Raw genomic sequence first — 18,207 nt, 5'->3', positions numbered from 1 at the left:
GAGCTTCAGACCAGCATACTGCGTGTACCTCGCGGGAGCGCGCACTGCTAGAGCGGAAATACCTTCTGTGGGTAAATACGCTCCCAGTCGTAACCAACTCTATGGCAACGTACTGTTTAAAAACTATATAATTTCGTTTTTTGGTGTTTATTTATGATGATAAATGTACGATTCCTGTTGTTTATGAATGTTATTTGACTGGTTGAAGACGATGTTAAAACGTGGGAAAATCCCAAACTGACTAAAACTCAACTCATTTAAGTATCAGTGTTGATATGTATGTGTGCTGCAAAGAGCAACATGTTCCATTTATTGTGAAAAGTCAGGAAACAGCTCATTTCCTAAACACAACTAATTGAAAACACTATTAGTTCAAAGAAAGATAGGGAGGAGTATCCATGAAAAGCTGTGAAATGCTCAGAGCCCCCTTGGTGACATTAGTGAGGAAAAAACATTTTGTGGGAACAAGCTCCTGACCCGCTAGGAGATTACTAATTTGTACCCCTTTTTCATTCTTTACTGGCAATACCAGGTGAACTGAACTGAAGAGGCCTCATATAAGAGAGATGAAAAGTTTGCAGCAAATATGGTGCAAATATATATCAATGAGAATTTAACATCCGTCGGATAATTGCTCACAAATCCTTTGTTTCTCTTGGAAATTCTTTTTGCACAAACATAAGATAACAACCTCTGCTTTAATCTGCCGGCACAAATGCAGTTTTTTGGTCAAAAATTACAAGTTCCGCATGTTCTCACTTTTGCAGCAAATATCTAAGTGAAAGGGGAGCAAAAGTAGTGCTTGCAAGGGTTTTGAGTGTCTGTAGACTGGGGTGCGCTTCATTCAGATTGGAGAACCTCATTGGTCAATAAAACAAGTTCTTCTTTGATTTGTAATGGTGGTTGGCAAACAGGTAAAGATATCATGAAACATCCCCATCATCTCAACACACACATGCACACACACAGTGACCTCGGACACATCTGTAAACTCAGACTGGCTCAAAACAGTTATTGTCTTTACTAACACAAATTACATATTTGTTACTTTGCATGTGTAGAGTGGGGAATTGAGATCTGATCACAAGTGGTCACAAGAGACATATTCAGGTGTGTAGCGGGCAAGATACTCACTTACACTAGTCCCTTATTACAAATCACTAATGCCTTCAGAAGTTGCCAACATTTGCGGTTACATTGAAGCTTTAGCTGTCTGGGATAGGTAACGATGTGTTGTGTCTTTGCCTTAAACAGATTTTAGAGCCGTTAGATTTCACATGTTTAGGGTCCAGTAAAAACCTGAATGTCCCTGTGGCATGAGTTGACTAGCAGCTCAACATGAAAATTCATGGCTGCTCTCTCTTGTTTCATACCCAGTCTCAGTAAAGTCTACATTTGTGCCTTTCATTAACCCAACAGTTGTCTGACCGTCTGATTGAGTTTGTGAGTCAGTGTTGCTTAAACTTTGTAGAGGCTCCGGATCGGGTTGTTTCAGAAAGTTTGAGAAAGGCTCATTTGCGTTGTGTTCTTCTTCCTCTTCCTCTTCCTCTCCTACAATCAGTGCGGCAAGGGTGACTGAAAACAGATTGACATCCCCAGAGCTGTCACACACCTTCTTTTTCTTCATTTCATCCTCCTTCTCCTCACCATCCCCACCTGTGACATGTCCCTGGAGTCTGATGTGACCCTCTTCAGGCACGATAGAATTTTTTGTTCCTGCAGCTTTGACCAAATCTTCATCTAAACCCACAAGTGTAACCCCATCATCCAGCTCTGCATCTGACAGCTCCACCTCAGCTGACAACCTCTTTGTCAATCTCCCACAGTCTGCTGCTGAGGCTGGCTCCCTGTGCATCAACATGTTGCCAGAACCCAAGCACAAACTTTCACCCGTGGAACACCGTGCAGCTCGGTCCATGTATACGTTCATCTGTTCCTCTTCCTCTTCCTCGTCCTCATCTTCATCCTCATTTCCCATGGCATGAAATTGCATTGTGGGCTTGTTGTGCTGCCTCTGTTTCTCCATCTGTGAGTTAATGGAGACTGGGTCTGGGATTGTTTCCTCTGGTGTCAGGGTGTAGCCTTGGACCAGAGCCATCTGGAGTGAGGGAACAAGAAGGAAGTTTAATACTCACAGGATGAGGATAGCAGTGAGACAATTGTGAAAGTAAGAATAAATACATTGCCATATTATCTATTACCCATTTAATATAAAATATCCAGATACAGATCATAAACCACAAAATATTACATTAATTACCTCATTTTAATTGGGGCAGGGGCAAATATAATCTTGATAGATATCTGAAATCCTAGCCATATGCATGGCTATACCACGACCCCTGGCACAGGCGACTAAGGCGGTTGCCTAGGGCGCAAAATGCTGAGAGGGTGCCACAAAAGGCTGATTTATTATGACGTGATACATGCAATGTGGACCAATGCAGTAATGTCACACAATCGTCCTAACCCCGGGGACACAGAGATTTTAAACGATATAAGCGATATATTATTTAAACCAGTGGTTCTCAAAGTGGGGGGCGCGCACACTATCCAGGGGGGGCACGATGTCACAGACGGAGATTTAAAACAAAAAAAGACCGCCGACCTGTCACTGGTTAGTGAAAGCTCCCTCAGTGGTGAAATGCAAGGGGCTAGACTGACACAAACAAATCAAATATTGTTTCGTTCCTGATCCACCAATCAAAAGAGGAGTGTTATCATTTAAACGCGAGTTGAACGTACGCTTCCGAGTATAAAAGTAACCGCAGGCATGGTCAGCGCTCACCCTCACTGAGACGACGACCCTGCAGAGCTTGTGCGATTGCTCGTTTCATTCAGATATTCATTGCTTTAAAAACAGTCTTTTTAAAGACTCACCCCTTACTTAGTAATACCTTCCTGCACTTGCAGTAGGCCTATTCGTAGCCTAATCAAAGGAGTAATTTGCTCCACAGTCTTATTAGAAAGCTCGTAGCCCCAAGAGCTAGCCTTCTAGCAAGCTAGCTTCTTCCAACTGCAGCTAGCTCTTTTCTCCTTTACACCTACCTTTACGTCTTCAATCATCCACCGTGTTGCAACAAATAAAACACCAGCACTTGAAAACTATTCTGTGCTGTCCCTGTCTACATTGTATACTGTTCATTTTGTTAGGAACCATTTCCTAGGACAGCCTTATTCATTATTCGCGTGCAAGTCGCTCACAGCCACACATACAAACACACTCACAAGACCACGACCTTGCAATTAGAACTTTATTAACTTCACACACACTGTATCATTAAACAACACAACTATGGACACATTTCTGATTCGTAAAAGTCAGGAAACCGACGTGCCAGTTGCGAAGAAGCCAAAGCTTCGCAAATATAACGAGAGCTATTGTCAGTTTGGTTTCAACTTCACTGGCACGACTGAGCAATGTCCTCAGTGTGTTTTGTGTGCCGAGGTGCTGGCAAATGACAGCATGAAGCCATGCAAATTAAGAAGGCACCTTGACACCAAACACCCTGACTTGAAAGAGAAGCCTGTGGACTTCTTTAAACGTAAACGTGATGGCCTCTGGCAACAACAAACCACCATCTCCAAGCATAGCACTGTCTCCAAGCATTGTCTGGAGGCATCCTATGTAGTTGCTCATAGAATTGCTAAGCTTGGCAAACCCCATACAGTTGCTGAAACAGTGATTTTTCCGGTAGCTCAAGACGTGAAGAATAATGATAGGAGAGAGCGCAGCTGCTAAACTGAGCGCAATACCTATGTCAAATTACACTGTGTCACGCCGAATATCAGAATTGTCTAGTGATATCAAAGAGCAACTAATATACTACAATCAAATCAGTCCTTACTATGCACTGCAGCTGGACAAATCCACTGACATCGCCTAACAATAACAATAGCCGAACCTTGACATATCAGACCTATCAATAACAATATGCCATCTATCTCTCTATCTATCTATCTATCTATGGTGGTGTAGTTGAGGGCGGCCCCAACTACCCGTTACCAGCTTTGGAGGGGCCCAGCTTGGAAAAGTTTGAGAACCCCTGATATAAACAATTAAATGAGCATTGCATACTTTCTATTTCCCCGGTCTTCTACTGGAGTTTCAATTTCCCAGATTTTTTGGCAATCTGAAATCTCACCTAGGGCTACAACATTGCAAGGGCTGGCCCTGCCACGACCGACCAACATACAGTGGATATAAAAAGTCTACACACCCCTGTTAAAATGCAAGGTTTTTGTGATGTAAACAAATGAGACAAAGATAAATCCTGTCTGAACTTTTTCCACCTTTAATGTGACCTATGACGTGAACAATTCGGTTGAAAAAACAAACTGATATCTTTTAGGGGGGAAACTAAAACTAAAAAACTAAAAGAATGTGGTTGCACAAGTGTCCACACCCTCTTATAACTGGGGATGTGGCTGTATTCCAAATTAACCAATCAGATTCTAACTCATGTTAAATAATAGTGAGTACACACCTGCCATAATTTACAGTGACTTTGATTAATCCCATATAAAGTTCAACTGTTTTAGTAGGATTTTCCTGACATTCTCTTAGTTGCATCTTACAGCAAGAGCCCTGATCCGCAGAGAGCTTCCAAATCATCAGAGGGATGTCATTGTTGAAAGGTATCAGTCAGGAGAAGAGTACAAAATAATTTCCAAGGCATTAGATATACACAGTGAAGACAGCCATCATCAAGTGGAGAAAATATGGCACAACAGTGACATTACCAAGTACTGGACATCCCTCCAAAATTTATGAAAAGACAACAAGAAACTGGTCAGGGAGGGGTCCAAGAGGCCGACAGCAACATTAAAGGAGCTGCAGGAATTTCTGGCAAGGACTGGCTGTGTACCACATGTGACAACAATCTTCCGTATTCTTCATGTGTTTGTGCTATGGGGCAGGGTGGCAAGACAGAAGCCTTTTCTTACCAACAAAACATCCAAGCCCGCCTATACTTTTTAAAATCATACATGAAGTCTCCAAAAAGCATGTGGGAAAATGTGCTATGGTCTGATGAAACCAAGGTTGAACTTTTTGGTCATAATTCCAAAAGGTATGTTTGGCGCAAAAACAACACTGCACATTCACCCAAAGAACACCATACCAACGGCGAAGCATGGTGGTGGAAGCATCAGGCTCTGGGGCTGTTTTACTTCAGCTGGAACAGGGGCCTTAGTCAAGGTGGAGGAAATTATGAACAGTTAAAAAATACAAGTCAGTTTAGGCACAAAACGTTCAGGCTTCCGTTCGAAAGATGTAGATGAAGAGGAATTTCACCTATCAGCAAGACAACGACCCAAAGCATACATCCAAATCAACAAAAACATGGCTTCACCAGAATGGATGGATTTGTATTTATATAGCGCTTTTCTAGTCTTGATGACCACTCAAAGCGCGTTACACTACAGCTTCCCATTCACCCAATCACACACACATTCATACAGTGCATCTATCCCAACACTTTTTTTTTATTCTATGGGGGCCATTCAGGGTTCAGCATCTCGCCCAAGGACACTTCGGCATGCAGATTGTTCAGACTGGGGATCGAACCGCCGACCTTCAGGTTGGAGGACGACCACTCTACCCCTCAGCCACAGCCGCCCAGAAGAAGATAAATGTTCTGGAATGACCCAGCCAGACCCCAGACCTGATTCCAATTGAACATCTGTGGGGTGATCTGCAGAGGGCTGTGCAAAGGAGATGCCCTCGCAAGATGAAAGATTTGGAGCCCTTTTGAAAAGAAAAGTGGGCGAATATTGACAAGTCAAGATGTGCCATGCTAATATATGCCTACCCCAAAAGACTGAGTGCTGTTATAAAATCAAAAGGTGCTTCAACAAAGTATTAGGTTAAGGATATGCACACTTCTGCAACCAGGTTATTGTAAGTTTTCTATTTTTTATTTTCCCCCCTAAAATATTTCAATTTGTTTTTCAACTGAATTGTTCACGTTATAGGTCACATTAAAGGTGGAAAAAGTTCGGACTTTGTCTCATTTGTTTACATCACAAAAACCTTGCATTTTAAAAGGGGGGTGTAGACTTTTATATCCACTGTTCATACATACAGACAGACAGACGACTTACTAGTACTGTAGGCAGATCCTTCAGTTTACAAAGGAATCCAGTGTAGTACAGGCAGGACATGATGGTTAAGGAGACACCTACGAATAATATCAGAAGAACAGCAACTACACCTAAAACAACAGGGTCTGGGGAGGGAGGGAGGGAGGGAGGGAGGGAGAGAGAGAGAGAGAGAGAGAGAGAGAGAGAGAGAGAGAGAGAGAGAGAGAGAGAGAGAGAGAGAGAGAGAGAGAGAGAGAGAGAGAGAGAGAGAGAGAGAGAGAGAGAGAGAGAGAGAGAGAGAGAGAGAGAGAGAGAATAACCAAAAGTAAATTACATTGATTTGACTGTGCTTAAATCACAACAATAGAGCCCACAGACCTATTTTGCAGCTTAACATTCAATGTTTCCAATTTTATTTAGACTTTTATGCTGGTGGTAACTGACTGGGGTGGGGTGTTCCTTAGCTCTATGTAATAATAGAAAAATTGTGTTTCCCTGCAGAGTATAGGCAACTGGCAGTAGACCCTTCATGCAATAGGACGAACAGTCCATTGTCCACTAGTTAAATGAGAGCAGATTGAACCATTCTCTCATATGGATAAAAAAAAACATTGTTTAAAAATGGCTAAAATAGCAGATAAAATATACTGTGTCCCCTGTAAATGTGCCTATAGGCCGCTTTCCCAAGTAAACTCTATGTGAAACACTGACCTCTAAACATTTAGACCCTAACACTGTTACAAAAGCACGACATTCAAGTCTCAATGTTTAGCTCACCTTTTCGCTGTTCCACGTTGCTGGTGAAGATGCATTTCAAAGGGGATGGCTCTGTGTTTTTGTTTAAGTTAATCTCTGTGTGTACTTGTACACAGTACTCCTCACCTCTGTTAAGGTTACGAAGAGTATAACTCCTGTCTTGTATGATGTATGTCCCCTGCATTTTAAATAATGAGAAAATATGATTAAAATGATTTCTTAGCACTCAATACATCACTCACAGTTTCAGTCACAATATTGAATTTAGTGCTTGGCTTCACATCAGGCCATTGTCTCACCATTGTCTCATCTTTCAACATTGTCTCAGTCAACAATATTGTAACACAGTGCACAGATGGCAATATCTCCACTCCAAGAAGGAAATGGGAGTTGATAGTCCTACTAATTTCTTTCAGATCCAAAGCTGCATAATCATATGTTACATTGAGTTATACCAGAAAGGTAGAGATAAGTGAATGGGTAGTCCAGTAACTTTGGAATAAAGTCATGACTGATCAGAGAGAGACTCTCACTAAGATACTTTGCATGGCCATCCCATAATTTACATAAAAGACAAAGATCTTGTTTGTGCAACGCTGCTTTCAGGAACACTACCTTTAGTCTTAGCCATTGGCAGATTTTATGCCACCGCAGAGGAGGCTTGATGTGTAAACAAGGTCAACATGACCTCACTCCCGGAACCCCTCACCGAGACCCGGGTCTGTCCGGGTTCCCTTCCCCTTGGACTGTGCTGTGTTCAGGCAGAAATTCTTAATGATCAATTAATCGATCGTCGATTAATTATGCGCATCCCTAAATGCCCAGGATTACTTCCAGGATTTGGCCAGAGAAAGAATATTGGACAGAATGCACCCCCCTCACTTCTCCCCCCTCTTTCCCACCCACTCAGCCCCACCAGTCGAGGCAGATGGCTGCCCACGTTGAGTCTGATTCTGCGAGATGTTTCATCCAGTTTTTTTCTCTCCACAGTGGCTAAAGTGTTTGGTCATTGTGGGAACTGTTGGATTTCTCAATCATTTTTAAGGTCTCGACCTTAAAAAATTAATTGAAATTAATTTAATGTTTAGTTAAAGGATAAGTTGTAAAATATCTGTAATTATATACTGATGTATATTACAAACAAAAGTTTGTCTTGCAAAGCCATGAGGATGCACACTGTGTGCAGGTCACAAAAATATAACATACCAATGAAATAATAAAAAAAGCAAGTAGCACATGTTAGTGTACTTCATAACACTTGAGAACCAGTAAGAATTTAGTGGTGTGAAATAGGAGCAAATTGTATTTCTTACCACTTTTTTTTCTCCCCTCGTGCAAACAACTCTGAAATGTGAATAGTAGAATTTCTGAATATCATCAATTCCGGAGCTCCTGTCAGCCTCTGGCAATGTCATGTTGATTTGTATGCAGTTGCCACATCCAGCAAGTGAGACTTCAGGAGGACCTATTGTGGCTTATCACAAGAGGAAATCGAAAAAATTAATTGGACACATGTTTTTTTACCAAGGGCAATTTTCTCCCACCACAAGTAGATCTCTATGCGATTAGCTACTTATAGTCTAGGTCCTCGGGAAGATTTGTATGCGCTTCATTTAGCGGAGAATATCTCAACTGTTATAGACTAATATTACCCCATTGAACAACGTGGGATGTGTGCCAAAATCTCTTTCCGGGACGAAAGTTCTGAATATTACCACTGTAGATGACACTGTTATCTCACTACAGGTGAATGGGACTTTTTTTTCCTTTATAGATATCCTCAGCTATTTCTACCAGATTAATCTTCATATTAAGAGAAATACTTTTTGTATTACACTTTTGTCTCAATTAAATATGCGTACATATAAACTCTTGAAGCTACAGATTTTCTTTGGTGTTCACAATGTTTACAGTTTAAGAATACTGGTTTGATATTTTTAATTGTGTCTCTGTAGATGTCCAGGGTGGATGCTGTACATCCACCCTGTTTCTTAAAAGAAAGAAAATAAGCATTTAATTGATATACAGACATTTTATATCCAACCTTGCTATTATCATTGGAACATTAACTTAAAGTGAAAAATACAAAACAGCAGGTTTATTCCTGTGTTGCAAGGTAACACTTCAGGTCCAGGTATTGGTAGGAGTCCAGGTATGGGGATGATGATGAGAGCTCATTCAGTGATAGGAATTTATACATCTATTGCCTCCCTTGCAATTGCAGTACTTGCAACAACGGATACCAGCTACCCGACAGGGACACCCATTCTTGTGTGCACACTTGCCACATGAGCAGGGATCTGGCAAACCTTCAGGTTTTGAGATTACAATCTCAGGGACCAATAAACTGCCCTTTCTTACAAAACCATAAGCATCTGCATTAAAGATTTAGGTGGCGTCTGTAATGGTGCTTGGACCCAAAGCTGCTGTTGATAATAGGCTCTTTGTATATGTTTTCTTGCATTAGTTGAGGTGCAAGCGGTCCTCTCAAAGTCCATCTTGAGGACATTACTATCGAACGTAGCAATGCGCAGGTCGTCAAATGTCTCCATGTCTGTTGATGGTTTGAGACATTTGACTAAGAATGTTTCCTCCATTTGTATAGCACTCTCTGTTAGCTGTGGACAGTTGAACTTGAGAATCAGAGAAGAGTTGTCTAGTTTGCGGACAATATTCAGAGCTTCAAGTTTAGTTGAAATTTTGCTGGTTGTACCTAGCACTGTGTGAGCTCGTCTCCTAGCGCTTTGCAGATATCATGAATTGGTAATATTGATCTTTTCACTCCTGAGTTGCGGATAAGCAGAGCTCTTGGAGGCCAAGACTTCTTCAATTGACTGTTATCTGGTATAATAGGCACACAAAGACATCTGTGTCACCCGATGACAGTGTCCGAGATGTAGATCTTGTACGGTGACTTAAAATGTCCTGCACATGGAACATCATCCTGTCATCAGCTTCCTCGTGTGTGAGGTTGAGCAGAGGAAATGGAGTATTACTCGCCGCTCACACTATCCATGCCTGTGGTGATATACCAAGGTATAGTGGTTTGGTGCCTTTGTAATTGGTGGTCAGCCACTCAACATAGAAATCCCATAGATTTCCTTACTTTTCTTGATCTCACAAGTCATCTTGCTTGACAGCCATGTGCTCTGCTATGACCTCAGGTCACTATTGCTGCCAAGTTAACTTTTGTTGAAAAAAAAGTTGGAGGTGATGAGAACAGCTTGAAAATGTAAGCTTTTAAAGTTTAGGTTAATAAATAACTGGCAATTCCTGTATGTTGCTAGTTGTATGTAATAGGTAATAGTTGTAACTTTTTTTTAGCCATTTTATTTATATCAAATCATAATGCTTACACTCTTCTATAACCTTATAATCATGGCCATTGTGAACATTGTGATCACCTCAGAAAATATGTGGCTTCAAGGGTTTATGTACGCATATATAATGAGATATTGCCTCATTTGCATATATTAATATTATTTTTTAGACAAAGTGTAAACATTAATCTGGTAGAAATTGATGAGGATATATATATAAAGGGGGGTGGGGAAAGTCCCATTCACCTGAAGTGTGATAATAGTATCACCTATAGTGGTCATTTTCAGGACTTTTGTCCCGGATAGAGATTTTGGCACACATCCCACGTTGTTCAATGGGGTCATATTAGTCTTTAACAGTTGAGGTATTCGCCGCTAAATGAAGCGCATACAAATCTTCCCCAGGACCTAGACTATTCAGCCAATTAAGTTTTGAATAGGCTCAATGGAAAGGAACTGAAATAATCTATGTATAAATAGAATGAATTAGTCTGAAAAATGTGTAGGAAACACGGGTAAAAGTATTGACTTCACTCAGACACAAAGGTGTAGACAACTACAAGCAATAATAGAAAAATTACAATATATGGATGCAACTCAAAGGACAATCGTGTTGACATACTGTCTCTGTAAGGGCTGAAACAGTATTTGTTGGTCACAGGAGACAAGGTTTGGTTGTAGTATGCCTGGACAGTCAGGTAATAAATGCGTTCATTGCTTAGCTTCAGCTTTAATGATGTTGTCGTTGAGTTCAGTTCCTGTTTGTCTGTTTTGTTCCCATAGACCCTGCAAAATAAGAAACAGATTTCAAACCTTTTATTTCACGCTAGCTCTGTACTCTTAGTTTTATGTCTATTATCTCTCTCACCACATAAGTAATATTGATTTAAGTGAAAATGTAATGGTAGAGCCTACTACCCTTTATAAGGTTAAGTTATATCTTACAACACAGATACTCAATAGGGTTCAGAGTTCAATTTCAGAAAGGAGTTTTTAAACTTGTCAGGCAAAGAAAAGAGAAGTAAACAGTGAATATGAGGAACAGAGGGTGAGTAGACTGAGGAATACTTCCGAGAGAAGCACAAGGCCAATGACCATCAACTCACTGTTGAGTGAGCAAGACATACCCGAGTCCCAGAGAGATTATGTTATGTTTTGATATTATATCATGTCAATAGCATGCTCACTGAGCTGACAACTTTACAAGTTTCTTTGGCTCTAATTTGTGCTATTAGTGAACATTTTATAATAGGGTTGTCTTCATTGTTAGAGGGACTTGGCAAAGTTCATGAATTGCAGTGTAGACTTTATTTGGTTTATATATTACCCCCCAAAGTATCTGCCAATTGAGACACGTCGGCATTAGTGGGCCAGATAGACGTCACGACATGTTGTCAGAAAGTTCTTTTTCTTTTTGTCAATCTGTGCCTATTCAAGCAAGGTCTAAAAGTATCCATTTCATCCTCCATTTTAGCGTGTGTCAAAAATATTCAGAAAATAAATATTGGAGATTTAGTCCTTTATAAAATATATATTTGGAGGTTAACAATGCTTTTATAGACTTGGTCCACTCAAATCTATCACAGAAAATGAATGTCAACATCAAACAAATAGTATCCAATTGCCTGGAATTATACTAAATAGTTCAATATAACAAAGCACCTTCCCATGTAGATACATATTAGATAATCTTACAGAGACTGTCATCAGTGTGGCAATATAGGGCCCCTTTCAAATTACGGGGGAAAACACACAAGGTGCCGGTATAAGTGTAGTCTAGTGGGCCAGCGGAAAATGGAAAAAAAAAAATGTGACAGAGAAGACAGCTTATTAAAGTCAAAGGTTCACTTCTTAATTTGATAAAAAATAAGCTTATTACTTATTTATAGACTGTTAAGGAGTTTATTATGAATGAGTGAGCAATACTAAAATTAATTTTATAATTGTTCTTATTTAAAACTATTATTTAAGCTGTCTGCAGGTTTCTTCACACTATCAATTTTACACAAATCTGAGCCTAACAACTGCCAGTGGAAGAAGAAAACAGGAAATACATCATCAGATATATACCTTTATGTTTTCTTAAAATAGAAAAATATGTCCAACATTTTGAAACATAATCTTCTGACTGTTACAAATCAAATCCACCCATGAAATTGGCCATTGTATTCCTTTCTGTCATGCAGGCAAGTACAATTAAATGTTATGTGAACCTTCATGTCAGTAAAAATAAGACCTTTAGAAAATCCAAAACTGAAAAACAAATAAAAATCAATTGAATCATTGGTTCCTCTAAACTTTAGTGGGTTATGGTTAGGGTTACCATTGCTTTAGAGTCTAAATCAATGGTTCTCAAACTTTTTCTGTCATGCCCCACTTTTGAGCGAGTGTATTTTTAATGCCCCACCTGCTCCCCTGCCCCAACAAAATGATGACAAAATGGGCCAAGTTTAACTTGTGTATTTACCTAACATACACATGAACATTAAATTCACATTACTTTCAGTATTTTCTGATGTGCAAATACAAACCCTTTTTCAAACAACTTTTTGTGAGATTTGTCACTACTTTGCTACATCAGTCCGTACTTTTAAAAAAATAGAGAAAACCTCAATTAAATTATAATCACTTTGTCACTATGTGAGAATTTAAGTCTTATCAACTGTATTAGTGGCTGCAATGAGACTGTTTTGCACTGCACATCATTTCAAAACGGGTTGCAGGCTTGATAATGCCACTCTTAAGTCACTTTCAATATTGAGCCTAGATCTGTACTTTGTTTTCAGTGAGGCAACAGCAGAAAAGCCCATCTCACAGAGCTAGGATGTTGCAAAGGGAAGCAGAATCCTCACAGCCCTCTGCCCTATGAGTGGATGCTCCCTCTTCCCACCAAGCCAGAATTCACTCAGTGTCAGCATGTGGTGATACATTGAATGGATCTCTCACCCAGTCGTACTGAGCACGGTTGTTTGGGAAGTACTTTTGAATGAATCCTCTCAGTGAAGAGATGTGCTCCCCGAGACATGGAATCACTGTGGTGGCTCCAGTATCACTGGTGTCATCACACTCACTCAGATTCTCAAACGAATAAGTATTTCCCTGACCAAGTCGCCTGCCCCACATCTCAACCTTTCGGGTGAATGCACTAATCTTGTCAGCCAGGTGTGGAAGGTGCTTGTCTCTGCCTTGAAGCTGAAGATTTTATTCATTCAGCTTTCCAAATACATCTCTGAGGTAGACCAGTTTTAACATAAATAGTTCATCACTGAACTTGCATCCTCTCCTGGATGCCTGTCTTCAATACCCCAATTTCCACTCTGAGCTAAAAGGCTGAATGATGCCATGGTTGCTTTGCAGTTCATGTTCCTGCTGACGATATTCAGCGAGTTTTCTCTGAATAAACTCGAGTGGCTTATTGATGTGACTGGGGTGTATTGTTTCTAAGTGTCTTCTTAATTTTTTGGGTCTCATATTGTCAGCTGCCAGAGTTTTCAGGCATAAAATAACTGCTGGTCTCTCCTCATCTCCTACTGCAGTCACTGTGAACCCAATCAAAAGATACAAGGCTTCGTAATACTTTCTCTTCATCTTGGTTTTTGAACACTGTCTTGTTTGTCTCAGAAGCATCACTTGCTTTCCTTTTCGTCCCTGTCCCTGACCGAACACTATAGCTACGGTTAAAGAACGATTCGATTACTGATCGGCCATTAAAGAGATTTTGACATCAAAACATTAGTTCCACTACAACATTAGTTCCACGTCACATTTCCCCCTCTCGATCGCAAGCCCAAATGTTATGCTAGGGCGCGCCACACAGTATGAGAATAACCGCTCTTAAGTATCAGCTGGCCTCTCTGTGGTCACCTCTAGATCACACAGTGAGGTGACACAGAAGATGTGTTCCATCAATGGAAACAACCACTCGTTGGAAACTGAAACAGCCCAAGCAGAGCTTTTAGAGAGAAAAAGTAGCAATCATCACAGATCAAAGGAAATGCTAAAGTAAACCACAGACCATGTTCTCACTGAAAATGTGACCAATTTAAAGGTCACACAAATCCTGAGCATCAGAGAGGCTGATAAAAACTGAAATCTTTAATAAAGCCAACAATGTAGTAAAATCAGCTTCTAATCGTACAACTGAAAGTTAATACACCTTAATTTGCTGCTACAATTCACCATGGGTTCCCACACAATCTTAAAGATAAAATTCAAAGAGCTTTCAACTAGTTTCAAGGCTCAATTCCGATAAATTCTAGGACATAGACAACAACCTGATGATCCATGTTTCTAGTTGTTCTACAGTAGTTTTATTATGTAGACAGTTGGTTTTTTTTCAATACAAGAATTTGGAGTTGTGTGAATTGCAAAGGGAAGCTGAATGTATTTAATTATCTTATGTTACTTACTAGATAGACAATGTGTATTCACTTGATAGGGGAAAAAAGCAGACTGCTGTGGAATTCCCCAGCGGCTGAAAGGCAGAACTTCTTAGCTGCTTCACAAAAAACAAGTTGCGTACGTTTTGGAACCTTTGAGATTTGTTCTGGAGTAAAGTGATGTTCTTATCTTATTCAAAGTATCATTATTGAAGAACTAAAATGATGAATTGATGTCAATTAGACAAGGCTTCTCACTCCTTCCCCTACTTTCCTTTACGTTACTATATATTTGTGATTGATGTTATTGTGATATCTTTAATAACCTCAATTACCTCACCTCACCACAGAGACTGGGAAATATAGTCATTGGCATATTGTGATATTCATTGTTATCTGTGTTTGTTGTAATAAACAATAAGACAAACCTAAGTTTTTAACTGTTAAATGCTGTCTAATATTTAAAACGGAAGTCTAAAAATCCTAAGTACGACTTATATGCTTGGTGCTACAGAAAAATGTACAGAATCAACAGAACAGTCGAATGAGACAGTGTTTCTAGCCAAAAGAGGAAATGGCATCATGCAGTTTGTGGTAGGAAATGAGAGCAGTCATAGCCAACAAGATGGCTCCCCCTCCCTCTCTTTTCTCCCCCATTCCCATCCACCTCTCTTCTCTCCCCATTTATCTCCTTCCTCCCACCGGTCAAGGCAGTTCCAACTTCTGGGGACAACTGAGTTAAATTCTGCTCAAGCAGGGGTCACTTATAAGCGGTGTATAGCCCAGATCAAGACCCAGCTGCTGTCCTATTGGGACCTGAAACTTTAACTAATAAAACATTGTTATGGCATTTGTTATGGCACTAGTTTAGAGACCCAGGACACTCATTGACCCTCTTTATACATTTTTCTCATGCGCAGGGCAAAAACAGTGTGTCTAATATGTTACCAGACTGTAGCAATTGTTAAAAGCAGCAAAGAAAACAAAATAACACGATTCCAGCCCAGATTTAAAATGCTGGCAGCTTATGCTAGAGCTCACTGAATAGGAAAAGTGGTATTTTATAGCTTTTGAGTTGTTAAAATTAGTAATAATTGTTAGAACATTTGTGGAGACTGTCAAGTGAATTTTTTTTTTTTACCAAAATAGAAAAAAGTAAAGGAAAACTTAATACATACGTTTTATGTATTTTTCTAAAATCAAGCTTTCTATAATAGATTTTATTTTTTATGTGACATAAGAAAAGAGGATTTGTGTTACAGTCCTTATCTATACTCCTTCAATTTCAATATAAAACTGGCAATTAATGTTAATAAAAATATAAATAAAGTTGAATTGAACTGAAGATGTTGGACAGGGAAATTACCTTGTGACAATCCTGTACTGTGTACCTGGTGGGGTGCCAGGTCCAGGATCCCATCGCATGACATGGCGGAAGTTAACAGAGATGACAGAAACATTGAGTGGAGCAGGAAGGCCCGTGTAAGCTGTGGGAGCAACAAGTTCACATGTGATGCAGTCTGACTCAGAGGTGCGATGAAACTACAAGGTACAAAACACACGTGACAGAGGACTATCATGAGTTGCTAGCACTGATTAAGAGGGTGAGTTTGAGGAGAACGGTATCTGAGCTATTCTGAAGTACAATTAGCTAGTCTGAGTAACTCACCGGAATCAGGCAGTAACCAGGAACACAGAATGAGAGCCAAATGGTGCATCCTTGCATACTCAGTAAGCACCAGGTAGAAGCCTCTGTATGTCTCACACTTTGGTCACTGCACTGGTACTCTCTGCAAACACAACATATTCTTTTAGTTCAATGCAGAGGAGTCAGGGGGACATTACGTCACGTTACGTTTCGTGTTGTGTAGCATATGAGATGTGTCTCATGAACTCTAGAGCCACTCAAATAAATACAAAGTAAACATCGGTCCTGTACGTGTCCTAATCACTTGTGATCAGTGATGGTGTTCATTGTTAAAGTGTAAAGTGAGCGCAGGTCAGAGGGCGAGTGAGGCGGAAGCAGACTCCGACAGAGATTCTGACGACATTTGATGAGCGTCTGTCGGATCCTGAAGCAGCGCTGTTTATAATTAAGTGGTGGAAGACGATTAACGTATACATCAAAGCATAGTCGTCCACGTCCGCATCGTGATGTATCTAATATTTGAGAAATATCCACACTTCACTTTATGTTTTGGCTTATGCAATTACAGGCTTATATGTCGGTGTTAATACACATTTCAGAATGATAAAATATAGCTTAACTGTGTGGACACATATGTGTAAGTGAGCAGTTTCTCCTGACATGAGTCTAGAGTTTAGAGAACAGCGCTTTGAGAAGTTGAATACGTCACCACAACCCCTACACATAATCAGTCACTCAGTCAAAAACGGTTTAACGTGGACATTCAGACTTTTTAACCGTAAAGACGTGGTTGTAGCGACCGACTAAACGCGATCAAACCTCCCTTGTCATGGTATAAATGTTCAGTGACTTACCCAGACACACCTGCCCATGCCGCAGTCGTCTTTCCAGTATTCGAAAAGCAAAAGCGAAGGGACTCTCCTGTGGACTCATCTGTGAGTCCAACCTAAGATATACACCGTCACCTTCCTGACTTCCTGTGTCTTCTTCAAAGTAAAAGTCGGGGTAAAATCCCGCACACTCACACACAAACGGCCCCAAAACGATCTTTAAATGATCAGCGGATTTTGAGGAAGTTGGAAAATAAACTTTTGCCGATGTCTCTCATGATCCAGACTAGAGCCAGTAAGAGAAGACGAAGCACACTCAATAACCATTATAGAAAGCCTTTTACCTGTATTAACCAATTATGGTAAAATATAGTTTAGGGTGGATTAATCTGTGTTTGTTGCAACTTTAGAAACACATGTTGTACCATATCTATGGATGTTATATATGTCTTTCTTCTCCAATGATTTCACCCCTATAAATACATTCAAGAAACATTTGGCAGTGATTTGATGAAATTATGTTAAATGTATACATGAATAAATACATTCAAAGCAAAATTGATTTAATCAAATCACTCATGTGTGAGATTTGATCTCAAGTGATTTGATCGATTATATTTTGTACATTATAGGAGTGCATTGAGGGAATTGATTAGTGGAACTCTCATAATTTTCAGTTAAAATGTGATAAGTCAGAAGTCAACGTTATTGGGGCAAAAACAAACAGAAAGGAAATCTCTTAAATTGTCACTATAGTCTCTGGAAACAGGTCAGAAATAGTGATCCTGGATGCTACCCTTTCTCTCCATAGTCACATTAAAAGAATAGTTAAAGCGTGAAAAACAATATATCCTTTAAGAAATATTGCAAAGATTAGGTGCTTTTTTTTACCACAGGGAAACATTGAAAAACTTGTCCATGCTTACAGACTGCTATCATGTGCTGCGCATATGAACGTGTATGTTTATTCCTTACAGCTACACTAAAATGAAGCTGCCTGAGTTATCAACCTACCTACCTATCTCCCCACTAACCCCCATACTTACCTATCTTATCACCAACCCAACTTCTTACCTACCTACTCATCAACCTACCTAGCAAGCTACCTACCTACACTATTTCCACCCACCTGCCTACACTACCTACCCATCCACTTACCTACCTACACATCCACTTACCTACCAACACTA

The 18,207-nt window shown here is 40.0% G+C and overlaps 1 protein-coding gene across 3 annotated transcripts; it reads right to left on the bottom strand.

Moving 5' to 3' along the window:
- Window positions 1–987: 987 nt before the first annotated feature.
- crfb1 (cytokine receptor family member b1) lies at window positions 988–17,144 on the bottom strand. 3 transcript variants are annotated; one of them, XM_062403240.1, is made up of 8 exons: window positions 17,042–17,144; window positions 16,209–16,329; window positions 15,906–16,026; window positions 10,783–10,946; window positions 8,154–8,314; window positions 6,862–7,018; window positions 6,106–6,230; window positions 988–2,098 (listed from the first exon to the last, which is right to left on the bottom strand). In XM_062403240.1, the coding sequence occupies exons 2-8, from the start codon at window positions 16,255–16,257 to the stop codon at window positions 1,334–1,336; spliced, it is 1,542 nt and encodes a 513-aa protein (XP_062259224.1). In that variant the 5' UTR covers window positions 16,258–16,329; window positions 17,042–17,144; the 3' UTR covers window positions 988–1,333. The 3 variants fall into 3 exon arrangements, with proteins under 3 accessions (XP_062259224.1, XP_062259227.1, XP_062259226.1); XM_062403243.1 differs by lacking the exon at window positions 10,783–10,946; XM_062403242.1 differs by lacking the exon at window positions 17,042–17,144 and having other exon boundaries at window positions 15,931–16,026; window positions 16,209–16,325.
- Between the last annotated feature and the right edge of the window lie 1,063 nt (window positions 17,145–18,207).

This window comes from Platichthys flesus, chromosome 13 (assembly GCF_949316205.1).
Source record: "Platichthys flesus chromosome 13, fPlaFle2.1, whole genome shotgun sequence".
NCBI classification, from domain to species: Eukaryota; Metazoa; Chordata; class Actinopteri; order Pleuronectiformes; family Pleuronectidae; genus Platichthys; species Platichthys flesus.
This window is presented reverse-complemented; position numbering and strand designations above follow the sequence as displayed.